Source organism: Triticum aestivum, chromosome 1D, assembly GCF_018294505.1.
Source record: "Triticum aestivum cultivar Chinese Spring chromosome 1D, IWGSC CS RefSeq v2.1, whole genome shotgun sequence".
Lineage (NCBI taxonomy): Eukaryota > Viridiplantae > Streptophyta > Magnoliopsida > Poales > Poaceae > Triticum > Triticum aestivum.
In genome coordinates, this window is record NC_057796.1 from 465,043,368 (window position 1) to 465,059,841 (window position 16,474).

Genomic DNA, 16,474 nt, shown 5'->3' on the forward strand with positions numbered 1-16,474 from the left:
GTGTGGACTTTGGTTGACTTGCCCGATGATCGGCAAGCCATAGAGAATAAATGGATCTTCAAGAAGAAGACTGACGCTGACGGTAATGTTACTGTCTACAAAGCTCGACTTGTTGCAAAAGGTTTTCGACAAGTTCAAGGAGTTGACTACGATGAGACTTTCTCACCCGTAGCGATTCTTAAGTCTCTCCGAATCATGTTTGCAATTGCCGCATTTTATGATTATGAAATTTGGCAAATGGATGTCAAAACTGCATTCCTGAATGGATTTCTGGAAGAAGAGTTGTATATGATGCAACCGGAAGGTTTTGTCGATCCAAAGGGAGCTAACAAAGTGTGCAAACTCCAGCGTTCCATTTATGGACTGGTGCAAGCCTCTCGGAGTTGGAATAAACGTTTTGATAGTGTGATCAAAGCATATGGTTTTATACAAACTTTTGGAGAAGCCTGTATTTACAAGAAAGTGAGTGGGAGCTCTGTAGCATTTCTAATATTATATGTGGATGACATATTACTGATTGGAAATGATATAGAATTTCTGGATAGCATAAAAGGATACTTGAATAAGAGTTTTTCAATGAAAGACCTCGGTGAAGCTGCTTACATATTGGGCATCAAGATCTATAGAGATAGATCAAGACGCTTGATAGGACTTTCACAAAGCACATACCTTGACAAAGTTTTGAAAAATTTCAAAATGGATCAAGTAAAGAAAGGGTTCTTGCCCGTGTTACAAGGTGTGAAGTTGAGTCAGACTCAATGCCCGACCACTGCAGAAGATAGAGAGAAAATGAAAGATGTTCCCTCTGCTTCAGCTATAGGCTGTATCATGTATGCAATGCTGTGTACCAGACCTGATGTGTGCCTTGCTATTAGCTTAGCAGGGAGGTACCAAAGTAATCCAGGAGTGGATCACTGGACGGCGGTCAAGAACATCCTAGAATACCTGAAAAGGACTAAGGATATGTTTCTCGTTTATGGAGGTGACAAAGAGATAGTCGTAAATGGTTACGTCGATGCAAGCTTTGACACTGATCCAGACGATTCTAAATCGCAAACCGGATACTTGTTTACATTGAACGGTAGAGTTGTCAGTTGGTGCAGTTCTAAACAAAGCGTCGTGGCGGGATCTACGTGTGAAGCGGAGTACATAGCTGCTTCGGAAGCAGCAAATGAAGGAGTCTGGATGAAGGAGTTCATATCCGATCTAGGCGTCATACCTAGTGCATCAGGTCCAATGAAAATCTTCTGTGACAATACTGGTGCAATTGCCTTGGCAAAGGAATCCAGATTTCACAAGAGAACCAAGCACATCAAGAGACGCTTCAATTCCATCCGGGACCAAGTCCAGGTGGGAGACATAGAGATTTGCAAGATACATATGGATCTGAATGTTGCAGACCCGTTGACTAAGCCTCTTCCACGAGAAAAACATGATCAACACCAAAACTCCACGGGTGTTAGAATCATTACTGTGTAATCTAGATTATTGACTCTAGGGCAAGTGGGAGACCGAAGGAAATATGCCCTAGAGGCAATAATAGAGTTATTAAGATCCAAATTCGAATTGGTTCCTGGTCCTGGTCAGAGACCACCGTGTTCGCGCCGGCGGTCCAACATTTTCTCATATCATGATAAATGTTTATTATTCATGCTAGAATTGTATTAACCGGAAACATAATATATGTGTGAATACATAGACAAACATAGTGTCACTAGTATGCCTCTACTTGACTAGCTCATTAATCGAAGATGGTTGAGTTTCCTAGCCATGGACATGAGTTGTCATTTGATTAACGGGATCACATCATTAGGAGAATGATGTGATTGACTTGACCCATTCCGTTAGCTTAGCACTTGATCGTTTAGTATGTTGCTATTGCTTTCTTCATGACTTATACATGTTCCTATGACTATGAGATTATGCAACTCCCGTTTACCGGAGGAACACTTTGTGTGCTACCAAACATCACAACGTAACTGGGTGATTATAAAGGTGCTCTACAGGTGTCTCCGAAGGTACTTGTTGAGTCGGCGTACTTTGAGATTAGGATTTGTCACTCCGATTGTCGGAGAGGTATCTCTGGGCCCTCTCGGTAATGCACATCCCTATAAGCCTTGCAAGCAATGTGACTAATGAGTTAGTTGCGGGATGATGCATTACGGAACGAGTAAAGAGACTTGCCGGTAACGAGATTGAACTAGGTATTGAGATACCGACGATCGAATCTCGGGCAAGTAACATACCGATGACAAAGGGAACAACGTATGTCGTTATGCGGTTTGACCGATAAATATCTTCGTAGAATATGTGGGAGCCAATATGAGCATCCAGGTTCCGCTATTAGTTATTGACCGGAGACGTGTCTCGGTCATGTCTGCATAGTTCTCGAACCCGTAGGGTTCGCACGCTTAAAGTTTGGTGACGATCGGTATTATGAGCTTTTGTGTTTTGATGTACCGAAGGTAGTTCGGAGTCCCGGATATGATCACGGACATGACGAGGAGTCTCGAAATGGTCAAGACGTAAAGATCGATATATTGGATGACTATGTTCGGACACCGGAAGTGTTTCGGGAGGTTTCGGACATTTACCGGAGTACTGGGGGGTTACCGGAACCCCCCCGGGAGTATATTGGGCCTAATGGGCCTTAGTGGGAGAAGAGGAGGGGCGGCCAGGGCAGCAGCGCGCCCCCTCCCCCTCTAGTCCGAATTGGACAAGGAGGGGGCGACGCCCCCCTTTTTCCTTCTCCTCCTCTCTCCCTTCCTTCCCTTCTCCTACTCCAACAAGGAAAGGAGGAGTCCTACTCCCGGTGGGCGTAGGACTCCCCCCTTGGCGCGCCCTCCTTGGCCGGCCGCCTCTCCCCCCTTGCTCCTTTATATACGGGGGCAGGGGGCACCTCTAAACACACAAGTTGATCTGTTGATCTCTCCCAGCCATGTGCGGTGCCCCCCTCCATCATATTCCACCTCGGTCATATCGTAGCGGTGCTTAGGCAAAGCCCTGCGTCAGTAGCAACATCATCACCGTCATCACGCCGTCGTGCTGACGGAACTCTCCCGTGAAGCTCTGCTGGATCGGAGTTCGCGGGACGTCATCGAGCTGAACGTGTGCTGAACTCGGAGGTGCCGTACGTTCGGTACTTGGATCGGTCGGATCGTGAAGACGTACGACTACATCAACCGCGTTGTGCTAATGCTTCCGCTTTCGGTCTACAAGGGTACGTGGACAACACTCTCCCCTCTCGTTGCTATGCATCACCATGATCTTGCGTGTGCGTAGGAATTTTTTTGAAATTACTACGTTCCCAACACGCATTGCGGGCCAACACGCTTGGCCATCTGGAGCAGATCGATAGCTACGCCCCTGGCCATCAGGTCAGATTTGGGAGCTTGAACTACGTCGCGGACATCCGTGGAGATTTGATCTTCGTCGGATTCGAGACCGCGGCGACTGCTCCTGGCCACCTCAGACTATGTTCACTAGTAGAGCTAGTAGTCATCTCGGTGCTCCTCTTTTTAGTGGTGAAAACCCAAGACCTTGTTGGATCTGGCGACATCGGCACTTCCACGGTGTTCCTTTCTTGGAGGTGTCGTTATTGAAGCAATTTTTTCATAGTCTGGGTGTTGTCATCGGTGGTGGTTGAGGAAGGTGATTTGTGGCACACAAGAACGAGGGCACCGACCCCATTTTTTGGCTTTGGAGTTTGAATCTTTTATATCTTTTGAACCAAAATCTAAATTATGTTTCATCTCACGTTCCTTGTGATGAGGGATTTGAAATAAAACCACTGTTAAATACATTTTGAAAAGTTTTAGAAACTTCATCAAGTTTCAACCGTTGAAACTTGACATGAATGAACAACAAAATCACAACCTTTCAGAAACTAGAACTTAAAACTTGGCGTGCCCTCGTGAGAAATCCAACGACTTTGCGGATAGCGAAGCAACCATGTGGTCTGGCATAGCTGGAAGGTGTGTGCCCTTTGCGAATTTATGTGATGGTTGATGTTAATGGTTATTGATATAGGCTTGAGTTTGCTTCGACGGGACATTCAGATGCCACTTTTTTGTTTTGTGTGTGCACAAGGGTTAGTGCTGATTATGTGCATTCTAATTTGTACATATCCTGGATCCATGGTGCTTTATATTCTCTTGATGTGACATTATGAATTAATAAAACCTATCTTTTATCGAAGAAAAATGCTATAATGAGGAGCCTCTCCTCAATTTAAAGGAAAGATAAAAACTCGTCTCGTGAAAAGGAAAGATAAAAACTACTCCCTCCGTAAACTAATATAAGAGTGTTTAGATCACTACTTTAGTAATCTAAACGCTCTTATATTAGTTTATAGAGGGAGTACAACGCAAGAAACTAGGGTAGATGGTTGTACTTTATTTTTTACGAATTTCTGCTGTCAAACCAGCTAGACCTTTTGTAATGGTTTAGTGTGAACCTTCCTTTTTTAAATATCTAAATCTATTATCAAAATTCATTTGAAGAAAAAAAAATTTAAACATAACAAAAATTATATCAAGGCCTTTAAACCACTGAATGACCACTATCACAGTGAAAACGAGCCGCTGACGCGACTTGACATTATGAACGCCTTTTCAATTTATATAAAATAATAGAAGTTTGGATTGAAGTAAAATATAGTATTTTCAACCGATCCAAATTAATTGACACAACTTTAGTATAACTCTGTATAAAAATAAAATAATTTTGTAAGTGAAACGTGCTCTGAAGTTTTGTTAGAATAATCCCATTTATATTTTAGCTAAAAAGGAAAAGCTATTTTTTTCGAGGAAAAATTAGAGCTCCCGCGGTGCCGCCCTAGCGACAGCGTCACCGCCGGCGCCCCAATCCCAATCCCACTCCCACTTCCACCCCTACACTCCCCGCCTCCCACCCCTCACGTGCGGCGGCGCCGCCGCCATTCCGGTTCTTCCTCGCCGGCGCGTCGCGTTCCCGCCGTCTCCAGTCCGTCCCGGTCTTCGGCCATCGGGCTTCGAGGCACCCGGCGCACCATCTAGATCCGCCCCCAAATCGCCATGGCGGGGCAGTCCGACCCGCATCTCTCCCTCTTCTCGCCCTCCGAGGTAATCGACCCCCGCGTCCATCCGTATATGTATGCATCCTTGTCGACCTAGGAGGGCCTGTTCCCCCGCTGCTGGCCCCGTTTGTGATGGCGGCTGGTTGGTTGGTTGGTGCAGGTGGAGTTCGTGGCGGAGGACGAGATCGTGGAGATCGTCCCCAACATCCGGATGGAGGCCCTGAACATGATCTGCGTGCGTGCTCTGAACTTACTGATTTCTTGCTTGTCAGTGTTCTCCTAGTTCACTCGTTATGTTCACCGCGCCTCCATTTCTCCGGGATTTTCTCCGGCCATTCGCTGTCTAGTGATTAGAACACTTTGAAGCTTTGGTGACTGTAGTGTTATGTAGGAATTCTTGAGAGCTGGGCCAATTTTAGAGTTTAGTCATGTACTCATGTCTAGGGTACGTTTGGTTTCTGGCCCTCAAATGTCAGTTGCCAATTTTATGGAGAGATTCCTCCACCCTGTATTGGCCAAAAAATTGGCAAAACAATTGTGAAGGGAACATCAAATAATCCTCAGGCAACCGAAATTTTGGCAACAGACCAAGCAATATCCAAAGTGCCAAGTGGTGCTACTCACATGGTTCAGTTTTGGCTAACATTGTACTCACCTCCATCATGTAGGGGGATTTCGGACCCTTCTTCCCACAAATTCCAAGCAAGGTCCCTCTGTGGCTCGCTGTGGCGCTCAAGAGGCGTGGCAAGTGCACCATACGTGCACCTGAATGGATGACTGTTGGTAAGTGCTCGCTCGCTTGCTTGTTTTAGTAGCTTCACGTCGTGTCATACCTGTATCGTAGCTTATAGGATTGTATGCTACATGCTGATGCATACATGATAAATCATACATGGGAGCTCTGTGCCTTTTAACTTTGTTAGCGATGTATGCAACCAGTGTGCACTTCTTTTCTGCCCATTTGTCCTTCAGTTGCACCATCTGTACTCCTTATATCTGATATATACTGAACTGCCTATTTTCACCCCTTTGTTGCTAGAACGCTTAACACAGGTGTTGGACGCAGAAAGAGAGTCACCTAGAGAATTTCAACCATTACCATTCCACTATATTGAAATATCTAAGCTTCTGTTTGATCAGTAAGCATACCAAGCGACTTTCTGATTGTTTTTCTTCTGTAATATGAACCTACAGAATCCTGCTCATTAAGCAACATGTATAGCCTAACTTTATTGTTTATTTGTACAGTGCTCGTGATGACATCACAGATGCATACTTGGTGAGTTATGAAGAATTTTGAAGGAAATCTTTACTGTCTAGTTTGCTTTGATGTCTTAAAAGATTCTTACTTGAAGTTCTGATACAGGTGAGATCTTTGATTGAGGATATCAGAGATGTCAGGTTCCATAAGGTCGAAACTGGATTAGAGACAATATCTGGCCGTACTCATGCTGTGAAGGTATCCTTTTGTCCTCCACTTCCAGCCATTGGCTCCTAAAATTCTGCTGTTATAGCTATTATGGAGATGTGTAATATGCCGTCTTTTTTCTCCATTACATTAATATTTCTGGTGTTTTCTCTTGAAGTGATCTTATAAATGTATCTATAGGTTAACCTTCTTATTTCCCATGGATTTAGTCAACAATACACTTGTTCAAAATTTGAATGCATCCAGGGGTTCTATGAATATACAAATGTTGATAATATGATTATCGGTTACAAAATTATGAGGGGTTCTGAATTTTGAATGAGCCTGGCATACTGCTTTACTTGTAGCATACCTTTTTGTTACAGTATTACTACACATTGTTTATTACTTGTGATACAGCAATCTGAGACTAATTTTGGGCTCTAGTTAATGCGCTTGATCTCTTGCTCATGGCCTTGCGCTTTTTTTCTGCATTTCGACAGCTCAAAAATCTCTCTGCAATGGAGGTGAACATTGTCCGTCCTTTTATGGTTAGAACTTTGCAAGCGTTCTACAAGCATGATAGCCCGCAGATGATTCAGCAGGCAGATAATACAGGGAGCAGATCAACACCAGTCACAGACCGCGGTCCGAGGGTAAGCCCTCTCTTTTGTAGACATGACTTCTACTTTCCTCTAGGAAGTAGCTTTCTTTACCAAATTTACTCCATGTTGCTCATGAGACATTGCCTACCACATATCTAGTTAACAGCATTATTCATCAAGTTGAGTAGGCCTATATGATGGATAACAACTTTGGATATTACAAGTAAACACAAGAATCAGTACTCCGTATCTGCTTTCTTGCTTCTGATAGCATACGCAATAAAATCCTTGCTTAAATCTGAGAGCTCCTAATAGTATGATTTGTCAGGAAAAGTTCCACATAACAAATTCCCCCTCCTCTTTTTCTTGTGCAGAGAGACCTAAGGCGCAGGTAACGAGCATATGCGGAGACCTAAGGCGCAGGTGATGAGCATAAGCAAGATATGCATGTACCTGTCACTTGTACTCGCAAAGAATTTTCTGCATAGAAGCGGATTGTAGTGAACAACGGTACCTGCGCTGTTGTGGTGTGCTGTATGTTCCTAGCTGAAAGCCATTTTAGTTCCCTCAGTGTGTGGCTTTTCTCCTACTGTATCAGATAATAATGGATGCATGCTTATCTATTAACCATAGGGTTTTATGATTGTTCTACTTGTCATGGTTGCATGTTAAGGAGTCCTTTGTAGTTTCCTGCAGTGTGTGGTTTGCCGTTTTATCAACCCTGAGGTATCAGGATTGTTCTAGTTAGGCGAGCATGAGGTACATTGATCAGTGATCGATGTAACGGGGGTCCAAAGTGTTTGATCCTCGACGTCGACTTCAGGAGGCGCTTTGAAATAGCGAGATGTTGATTCGTCAGTATCGGCATGCTGTTGGACTCGCTCCCAGTTGTCTGTGTTGGCATACTGAAGTAGTTCCTGAATGTGATGGCCCCGGAAATAGATGCTACAGTAGGTTTTTTGTAGGCGTGTACACAAAAAGATACAGATATGAGTGCTTCCTACAAAACGCTTGGACCGGCCGTTGCTGCTCCGGTTTTCATGGCAGCTGGGCTTGATGAAACAATCAAGCTCGTATTATGGCCAAACAACAAATCAATAGTCAGTGGAATATGTAATTCGGGAGCGGCTGAGGAAAAAGAAAAGACAAAAATTGTTGGGGTGAGAGAGGCTCGAACTCTCGACCTCAGGATCACTCGCTTTAGCTATGAGACCTACGCGCTAGCCAACTGCGCCACCACCCCAATGTGATTAAAGTTCGAAACAAACGTTTGTATTCGTTCATAACATTCTATTTTTCCATTTCATGTGTTTCTTCTGTCCTTGGGAATTCTTCTGAAATCGCGTATATGAGATCTATCAACCATGTTGCTCTTTAGTCTTTACTTTGGTAACCAAGGTCAAACAATCAGATACCACCACAATCTTTGGGAACCCAGCTTCCGCCGCAAATAACAGCGCATGACGCATTGCAATAGCTTCCCCTAGTTATGGATTTTCATCTCGGTCCACATATCGTCTGCAAGCAGCTAGTACCAGACCCACCAAGAGATTCTGAATTAAAACACCAATACCCATGCATTTTGATTCAGAGAAGATTGCAACATCTACATTGATCGTTGTCCATAGCCCCGCGCCTCCCCCTCCCCCTCGCGTCGCCTCCCCCCAGGCGGCGCCAGGGGCCCCGAAACCCTAGCGCCGCCAGCACCTTCTTGCCGCCGCTGCCGCCGGCGTGGGCCGCGGTGGCGGCGGGCCCGGTGCCGAAGATTTCTGGGCGGGTGGATGCGGCGAATCCCAGCTGAGGCGGCGGGGGCGGCTCCTCTCGTGCGATCCAACGGCGGCAGCTAGGACGGCGAATCCGGGCTGTGCGGCGGGGGCCGGAGCACCATCGCCAGCGGAGCGGCGGCCCTGCATGGACGGCGGCGGTGGCAGCGCCCCATCCGGCGGGGTGGGCTGTCCTGGTCGTGATGGTGATGGCGGTCACTGCGGATCCAACGCCCCGTTTGGATCCGTCGCAGGGAGGCCTTCCGCCGACCGGCGGCGCGTGGAGGGACCGGTGAGGAGATGCCGGATCTCCGCCGGAGTACCGACGGCGACATACGTCTTCGTGGTGAGGTTCCGCTCGGTTCCAACCAGCCATGAGGTCGGGAAGACGTGGCTTCCGGTGAAAATCGCGCCTGACTGCGGTCTTGGCGGACGATGGCGGCGTCTCAGACGTCGTTCTCTTCTGGAGGCATCGTCGTTGCAGGTCACATCAACCTGATCGGGAAGTTCCGGGAGAAACCCTAGATCTGGGTATACCGAATCGGACGATGACGGTGCCTTCGATATCGTTCTCCCTCATGGAGGCATCATTTTGGAGCAAGTGTCGGTTGGAGGGGACAAGAGGAGGAGCGGTGTTTCCTCTGCTCCATTGATGACGGCGGATCTCGGCGGCGTGGCGCAGTGGAGACTCGGCGCCTGATGAGCGGAGAAGGACTCACGCAGGAGGGTGACGCTGCCTGCGTCGTGGTGGCGTCGGCGGCAGTTAGACCGGGCAAGGTTGATGCAGCAGTACAGCTCTATATATGGATTGGTGGCAGGTGGCTGCGGCGGCCTCGTACCCGGCAGGCGTCCTGGTTGAGAAGCACGCCAGACTGATGGGTGCCCATACCCGGCAGGCGTCCTGGTTGGGACCTCGAGTCTTAGATGTTAGGTTTGGCTGCGAGGACTGTTTGGTATTAGGCCAAGACTTTCAGCGCCCCTACATCAACTGGATAGGGATAGCGACAGATGTTGCTTAGTTTGGTGGCTTTAGACTTATTGTTGTATGACTCTGTAAGGTCTTGTGTCAATAATTAATAAAATGGCCGTATGCATCGTCCAGATGCAGAGACCGGGGGTCGCCCTCCTTTTCTAAAAAAAAAACATTGATCAGAACTGACCCTTCCGGTGGCAGAGACCATTTTGGGATTTGATGCCAGGTTCTCACGACTGTTGGCACAGCCGATCTGAAATTGTTCGCCAATATGAAGTCAGCGTATGCTTTAATTTTCCCCACCACTTGAACAAGATAAGGAATGTTCTCTCCATTTCTTATATTGTTCCTGTCCTCCCAAGTATGTCATACTGCTGCAACTGTTAGCACCATAGAGTGGAAGTCTGAAGCATCAAAAATCCATTCCAGTAGCCATTGCTTAATGTAGATGAAATTCTTAAGTTTTTTTAATGTAATATCACACTTGTTCGTTTTCTTGTTGTGGGATCTCAATCTGACATGACACTGGTCTGTCTACCCAATCCAGTGGGCGCCACAGTAAGCAATAACCCCCTGTCTATATAACCTTCGTGGATAATTGCAGCACAAAGGTTTCGTGGTGTAGTTGGTTATCACGTCAGTCTAACACACTGAAGGTCTCCGGTTCGAACCCGGGCGAAACCAATGTATTTTTTCTCTTTTTTTTTATGCAATTTCAAGAGCGATAAAAAATAAGAGTAATGGCCCATGCAGGTCTCGAACCTGCGACCTTCGCGTTATTAGCACGACGCTCTAACCAGCTGAGCTAATAGGCCTGTTTGAATGTTTTCTGTGTCTTCCCATCTTTACAGAGTAATACTACCTACATGAATGTAGAACATGCTTGTTTTCGTCTTTTCAATTGGCAGGAAGAATGAGACCACACACCGACCTACTTCTATTAGTTGTAAACGTTCCCGATGGAGGGTTTGTAAAAAAAAATCGGCGTCCGTATCACGCCTCATATTTCCTTCTTTAAACGTCGAGCGGCGGAGGCGTCTGCAGCCGACGGTGGTGCGATCAGCTGGCAGGGGAGGCGGTGACGGTGGAGCGAGCGGCGGAGGCGTCTGCAGCCGACGGTGGTGCGATCAGCTGGCAAGGAAGGTGGTGGCGGTGGTGCGATGGTCGCAGGCCGCAGGGCGGGGGTCGGCCGGACCTCAAGGGGGCATGCACGAAGAAAAGGCGAGGTGAAAGTTCAGGTGGTTGGCTCCCGCGAACATGGATGACAATATAGGATGGGTTGCATCGAGTGCGGCGTTGCAAAAGACGGGCTAAACGTTCTAAAAAATGTCAAAAAAAAATCTATAAATACAAATGTATGTTCTTCAAGTATGGTGTATGCGTAAAGCTTCATCAAGTAATTTGATTATTTGTATGCCACAAAAAAAATGGCCCAAATACAACAAAGAAAAATCATATTTTAATCTACGTATTTGCCTTTTTGTGTACATCACGTATGGATATATGTGTTCATGAAATTTTGCACGTCTATATTTTTTTTTCTCAAATAGTTTGGATCTCTCACCACATGTGTCACATGGTTTTGTACGTCTATACTACAAGCATATGTCTATGTTTATATATACTTTTAAGCTGTGGAAATAGTACTTCCGCTGAAAAAAATAAAGATCTCTATAGAGCTCGCCCGCTGTGAATTGCGGTGTTTTCTGTGACCACAAAAACTAGTTAGAGAAATGGAGTCTGATAGAGCACGTTTTTTAGGCAACCTAGTTCATCTGAGCTGAAGTTGACGTGCGTCATCACAGTTGAAGAAGACAGACAGCAGATAGATTCAGTGTTGACAGTTTCAGTTTGTCGATGCTTTCGCAATTCATCGTGCATGACTGTCAGTCAAACCCTAATCACGTGTATGTTGGGGGCGCTTGGCGCATCTCATCGCACGGTGTCGTAGTGGTGCACAAATCACCAAGCAAGTAAGTTCATTTGGCCGGATATGCATAGTTTTGTTGATCAGTAGCCGGATATACATAGTTTTGTAGCCGAATATGCATAGTTTTGTTGATCGGTAGCCGGATATGCATAATTTTGTTGATCAGTAGCCAGATATGTATATTTTTGTAGCCGGATATGCATAGTTTTGTCGATCAGTAGCCGGATATGCATAATTTTGTAGCCGAATATGCATAGTTTTGTTGATCACTTGCCGGATATGCATAGTTTTGTAGCTGGATATGCATATTTTTGTTGATCACTTGCCAGATATGCATTCTTGACAATGTTTTAATGTGTAGCCTTCTCGTGCGTTTACGGTGTTCAAGAAGTTGGAGAAGAAAAACTTCACCGTCATGCATTGTTTGTTGAAGTTGAATGGACAATCGAAGTGGAACACATTCATAGCCATGACCGCCGCCCAAGCCACCGAGGAAGAAACCATTGACCCAACCGACCCAACGATAGAACCGCCCAAGAAGGTTAGAAAAGTGTTCCAGGCAAAGAAGTGAGAGTAGGAGAGGACGAAGCGAGAAGGTGCGGCGACCAAGATGACGAACATGTTCGAGGACATCTTGACCAAGAAGGAGGAGTCAAATGTCAAGTGCTCGGACAACGAGGAGATAAAAAGGGCGGATAGGTTCAAAGTGTTGATGGAGGCGATCGAGAAGAAGTTCAAGCTCGAAGAGAAGAGGGCCATGATCGAAGAGAAGAAGGCCATACTCGAGGAGAATAAGGCGATGCTCGAAGAATAAAGAGTGAAGATTGCAACTGATGTGGAGGAGCCAAGATGTTGTCCTTGAATTTGGACTCTTTGGATGCGGACGCAAGAATGATCGTGCGAGTCGTCCGCTATAAAATGTTGCAGCGGCAGAAAGTTAAGTTGGAGGCGGCGGACAAGGATGGGGAGGAGGCGACAGAGAAGGAGGCGGAGGCAGAGGCTGCCTACGCGCCGGCGACGGCACCTTGAGCGTGGATGCTTGGATTACCGGTCTGGTAGGGCAAAAAAAATTAATTTTCGGCACGAGCTATTGGACTCGTATTCTTTTCTGATCGGGCATGTGAAAATTTAAGCATACTTGTCTCTCTTTGGTTGTTATCGGACATGATCCGGCACTGGTGTGATCTGGTGCGCATTATGCATCGGACTTTATTAGAATTTTAAATTGCCATTTACTGACGGACATATATAGAATAAAATCGGATGACCGATTTACGTATTCGTGTTCGCAGACGGATGCGGGAGTAAATTTATGGGTCGGTGTTGAAGATGCGCTATGGCCTCTCTTTTGTAGACATGGTTTCCACTGTCTTCAAGGAAGTATTTTCTGCTTTCCTTACCAGATTTACTCAAATGTGCTAGCTGCTCTAGAGATGATTGCCTACCTCAAATCTAGTCAACATGACCATTCATCACCTTGAGTGGGCCAATACGATGCATAACAAGTTTGGATCAGTACTCGTATCTGCTTTCATGCTCCTGATAAAATCCTTGCTTAATTCCGTGAACTCCCTAACTGTATGCTTCTTGTCGGGAAAAGTTACACATAACAAATTTGCCCTTCACTTTTGCTTGTGCAGAGAGACCTAAGGCAGGCGACGAGCAAGATATGCATGTACCTGCCACTTGTACTCGCAGATACTAATTGTCTGCGTAAAGTGTGGATAGTTTTTTTTTTCGAAACAGATAAAGTGTGGATTGTAGTGCTCATTCTCCTAGTTGAAAGCCATTTTAGTTCCCTCAGCGTGTGGCCTTTCTCTCCTATTGTATCGGGTATTAATCGATGTGTGCTTCTCTATTAAGCATAAGGTTTTAGGATTGTTCTACTCGACATGATTGTGTTTTAACAGCGAGCGGTTTGTTAGTTTTATTGGTATGACGTTGGGCTCGCTCCCAGTCGTCTGTGTTTTACAGACTGAACGTAAAAGCGAGTTGAGTTACAGAGGGAACATCCACAGCAAACAAACGCCAAGGAAAGAAATGCTCAATCAACCTCAACGTAATCTCAGCAGAGCAGGATTGCCGGTGTGGCCATGGGTGATGAGCCCGGAGCATGGCGGCGCGGCGAGGGAGAGAGCCCTGCAGATCCAGGATCAGGAGACTGTGCAGGAAGATCAGCATTCTGGTGCTGATGGATACATGTATATTGGCACACCTTTAGCAGTCTCAGGCTCAGCAGCACGGAGAAAAACCACTAGTCGGTGGAATAAATTCAGGAACGGCTGAGATAAAAAAAATGTTGGGGTGAGAGAGGCTCGAACTCTCGACCTCAGGATCACTCACTTTAGCTATGAGACCTACGCGCTAGCCAACTGCGCCACCACCCCCTTGTGATACTGTTTGAAACAGTCGTAATATGTACTATTATTTGGTAGCTTCATCACTTTCTCAAGTTCGAGCTTCCAACTTGATGGGTTGCAACTTTCTTCTGCTGGGCTTGAAGCTTCCAACTCAACGAATTACAAACTTCCTATTTGTAATTCGATGAATCCTTATACCACACATTGATGTTTCTAACTTGGTGGACTTCCTACTGCCACCAAACCAAAGCTCCCAACTTGATGAAGTGCACCTTGGTACTTCCAAGACGATGAGTTGCAACTTGCTATCGTGCTGTACTACCAAACATACAAAAAGGTTGAATTGTCCTAACTCATCTAGCCTTGTCATTGAAACCAAAGACACCAAGGCATATGAGGTCTTGGCATGAGTTGCACAGAAAAATACATGAAGACATGATCATTCTGTTGAGTATATTTAAGAAATATTTCTCAATCGCTATTAATATGTCCTAGCCCTTCCACCCTCATCTCTCGATCCGAACACGCTTGAGGCATTGGAGATGTTGTGGGCAGACCTTGTCTATGCATGCCCGATATATCAGGAGATACTTTTCATCGATTAGAAACACAAATGAAAATTTATTTAATGTGAGTCATTGTTGAATATTGCACACTTTGTTCCGTGTTTTGCTATAGAATCTCAATCTGCTGCACGCTTGCCTCCTTAGTGAACGCCAAAAAAGATATAATGTAAGTCAGGTGGATCAAAAGGACATGAAGGTTTCGTGATGTAGTTGGTTATCATGTCAGTTTAACACACTGAAGGATCTCCTGCTAAAGTTTTGAAATAAATTGTAAAAGAATATAAATGGCTTCGTGGTGTAGTTAGATCGCTTTGGTTTGTTAAATTTTGACTCGAACAAATGTCATCATGGTTTCGTGGTGTAGTTGGTTATCACGTCAGTCTAACACACTGAAGGTCTCCAGTTCGAACCCGGGCGAAGCCAATGTATTTTTTCTCTTTTTTTTATGCAATTTCAAGAGCGAGAAAAAAAAAGAAATGGCCCATGCAGGTCTCGAACCTGCGACCTTCGCGTTATTAGCACGACGCTCTAACCAGCTGAGCTAATAGGCCCGCTGTGTCTCTAAATATTTTGCGATCTTAATTATAATTTATTCGATTTGGTTTTTATTTTTATTTTTGGGAAGGTTTCCAGTTTTTTGTTTGGACAGCGAAGAGCAGGCTGGTTTTGGATTGACAAGACCGTACACCAGGTACAACAGCCATCAATTCAATGCATCAAATTTGGCTCCCCACATATGTCCAGCACCTTCTCGTCTCCCATCCGCCTGAGAGCAAAACACCAGCCTTCCCTAGTTCACTTTGGGATCAGTCTCCCTGCAGCGACTTCTACGGATAATATTTCTTCTCCTTCTTCTTCTTCTCCTCCCTGCAGCAAGGTCATGCTGCTGCTCACTTCAGATCCAGCGTACCCTGGTGCCGGAGGCCGCCATCCAATACTACCCGCATACGTTTCAACAACTTTGTGAACTAACTGGACGAAATTCGTGCAAACAAGCGGATTTCATATAAACTGAACGACATTCATGCAAACACGGCGGATTTTCGTTACATTTAGAAGAAAAAAAATGTTCCGACCCTAAACCAATCTTACGGCAGCTGCCGGCGTGCAAGCCCTTGTTGTGCCCTTCTTGAGACCACATCCTCCATCCGTCGTCTCCATGAGCACGGGCGATAAGACCGATAAAGTGAAGCTGCGGTTTTCGGCGAGGAAGAGTAGAACACAGGAGACAGACCGGCCCACATGGGATACAAGGCCCTGCCGCCCCCATGCCCTACTCATTCTTGGAGGAGTCCTCGCCTTGTCCGCCGCCGGTGGACGTGAGGTCCACAATGGAAATGGTGGCATCAGCGCTCTCACCATCGATTTGGCCAGTCGGTGCTGCTCTAGGAGGAACATGTTGTACAGTTGTTCCTCCTGCGACTGCTGGAATGCCGACATAGGCGCCGACACAAGCTGCACCTCCGCCATGGCGTTGTTGTAGTGCGCCTGCGCCAGCTTCATGGTGAAGCCGGCTTGCACATGCATAGGTTCCGATGCGGTGTCTTCGGAGCTCATCTCCATTATGGGGTCGTCCCCGTCGTTAGAGACCTCGGACAAGCTAGCCGGCATGTCGACCTCAATCTGCCTGGCACGGCGGCTCTGCCAGGTGGCCGCACTCGTGCTTCATCTCCATCGAAAGGCTCTCCCACAGAGTGTTGCCGCCTGCAGTCATGGCAGATGTGCTGCAAAGGAGGAGGATGTGGAGCAGCTTGTGTTGCGGCGTGGAGTTAGCCGGGTGTGACCGCCTTGAAATAGCGGATTCTGGTGAGGC

The 16,474-nt window shown here is 46.2% G+C and overlaps 1 protein-coding gene and 6 non-coding genes across 7 annotated transcripts; 3 read left to right on the forward strand and 4 right to left on the reverse strand.

Annotated features, from left to right (window-relative positions):
- The first annotated feature begins 4,802 nt into the window (after window positions 1-4,802).
- On the forward strand, window positions 4,803-7,727 carry LOC123175958 (DNA replication complex GINS protein PSF2). Its single transcript, XM_044590401.1, has 8 exons — window positions 4,803-5,102; window positions 5,217-5,291; window positions 5,725-5,839; window positions 6,096-6,195; window positions 6,305-6,335; window positions 6,423-6,515; window positions 6,968-7,120; window positions 7,444-7,727. The coding sequence occupies exons 1-8, from the start codon at window positions 5,055-5,057 to the stop codon at window positions 7,462-7,464; spliced, it is 636 nt and encodes a 211-aa protein (XP_044446336.1). The 5' UTR covers window positions 4,803-5,054; the 3' UTR covers window positions 7,465-7,727.
- A 498-nt stretch (window positions 7,728-8,225) lies between these two features.
- Window positions 8,226-8,312, reverse strand: TRNAM-CAU (transfer RNA methionine (anticodon CAU)). Its single transcript is given in 2 exon segments — window positions 8,226-8,261; window positions 8,275-8,312. It is a non-coding gene; the product is annotated as a tRNA-Met (tRNA).
- Window positions 8,313-10,415: 2,103 nt separating this feature from the next.
- On the forward strand, window positions 10,416-10,489 carry TRNAV-AAC (transfer RNA valine (anticodon AAC)). Its single transcript has one exon. It is a non-coding gene; the product is annotated as a tRNA-Val (tRNA).
- A 57-nt stretch (window positions 10,490-10,546) lies between these two features.
- TRNAI-AAU (transfer RNA isoleucine (anticodon AAU)) lies at window positions 10,547-10,620 on the reverse strand. The gene has a single exon. It is a non-coding gene; the product is annotated as a tRNA-Ile (tRNA).
- A 3,415-nt stretch (window positions 10,621-14,035) lies between these two features.
- Window positions 14,036-14,122, reverse strand: TRNAM-CAU (transfer RNA methionine (anticodon CAU)). Its single transcript is given in 2 exon segments — window positions 14,036-14,071; window positions 14,085-14,122. It is a non-coding gene; the product is annotated as a tRNA-Met (tRNA).
- An 888-nt stretch (window positions 14,123-15,010) lies between these two features.
- TRNAV-AAC (transfer RNA valine (anticodon AAC)) lies at window positions 15,011-15,084 on the forward strand. The gene has a single exon. It is a non-coding gene; the product is annotated as a tRNA-Val (tRNA).
- A 54-nt stretch (window positions 15,085-15,138) lies between these two features.
- On the reverse strand, window positions 15,139-15,212 carry TRNAI-AAU (transfer RNA isoleucine (anticodon AAU)). Its single transcript has one exon. It is a non-coding gene; the product is annotated as a tRNA-Ile (tRNA).
- Window positions 15,213-16,474: the final 1,262 nt, after the last annotated feature.

Excerpts from the sequence above, each read along its gene's own strand:
- LOC123175958 (XM_044590401.1), top strand. The coding sequence starts at position 5,055 with ATGGCGGGGCAGTCCGACCCGCATCTCTCCCTCTTCTCGCCCTCCGAG. Across the intron at positions 5,292-5,724 it reads AGGCCCTGAACATGATCTGC|GGGGATTTCGGACCCTTCTT; the intron begins GTGCGTGCTCTG and ends TCCATCATGTAG. Across the intron at positions 6,516-6,967 it reads GCCGTACTCATGCTGTGAAG|CTCAAAAATCTCTCTGCAAT; the intron begins GTATCCTTTTGT and ends GCATTTCGACAG.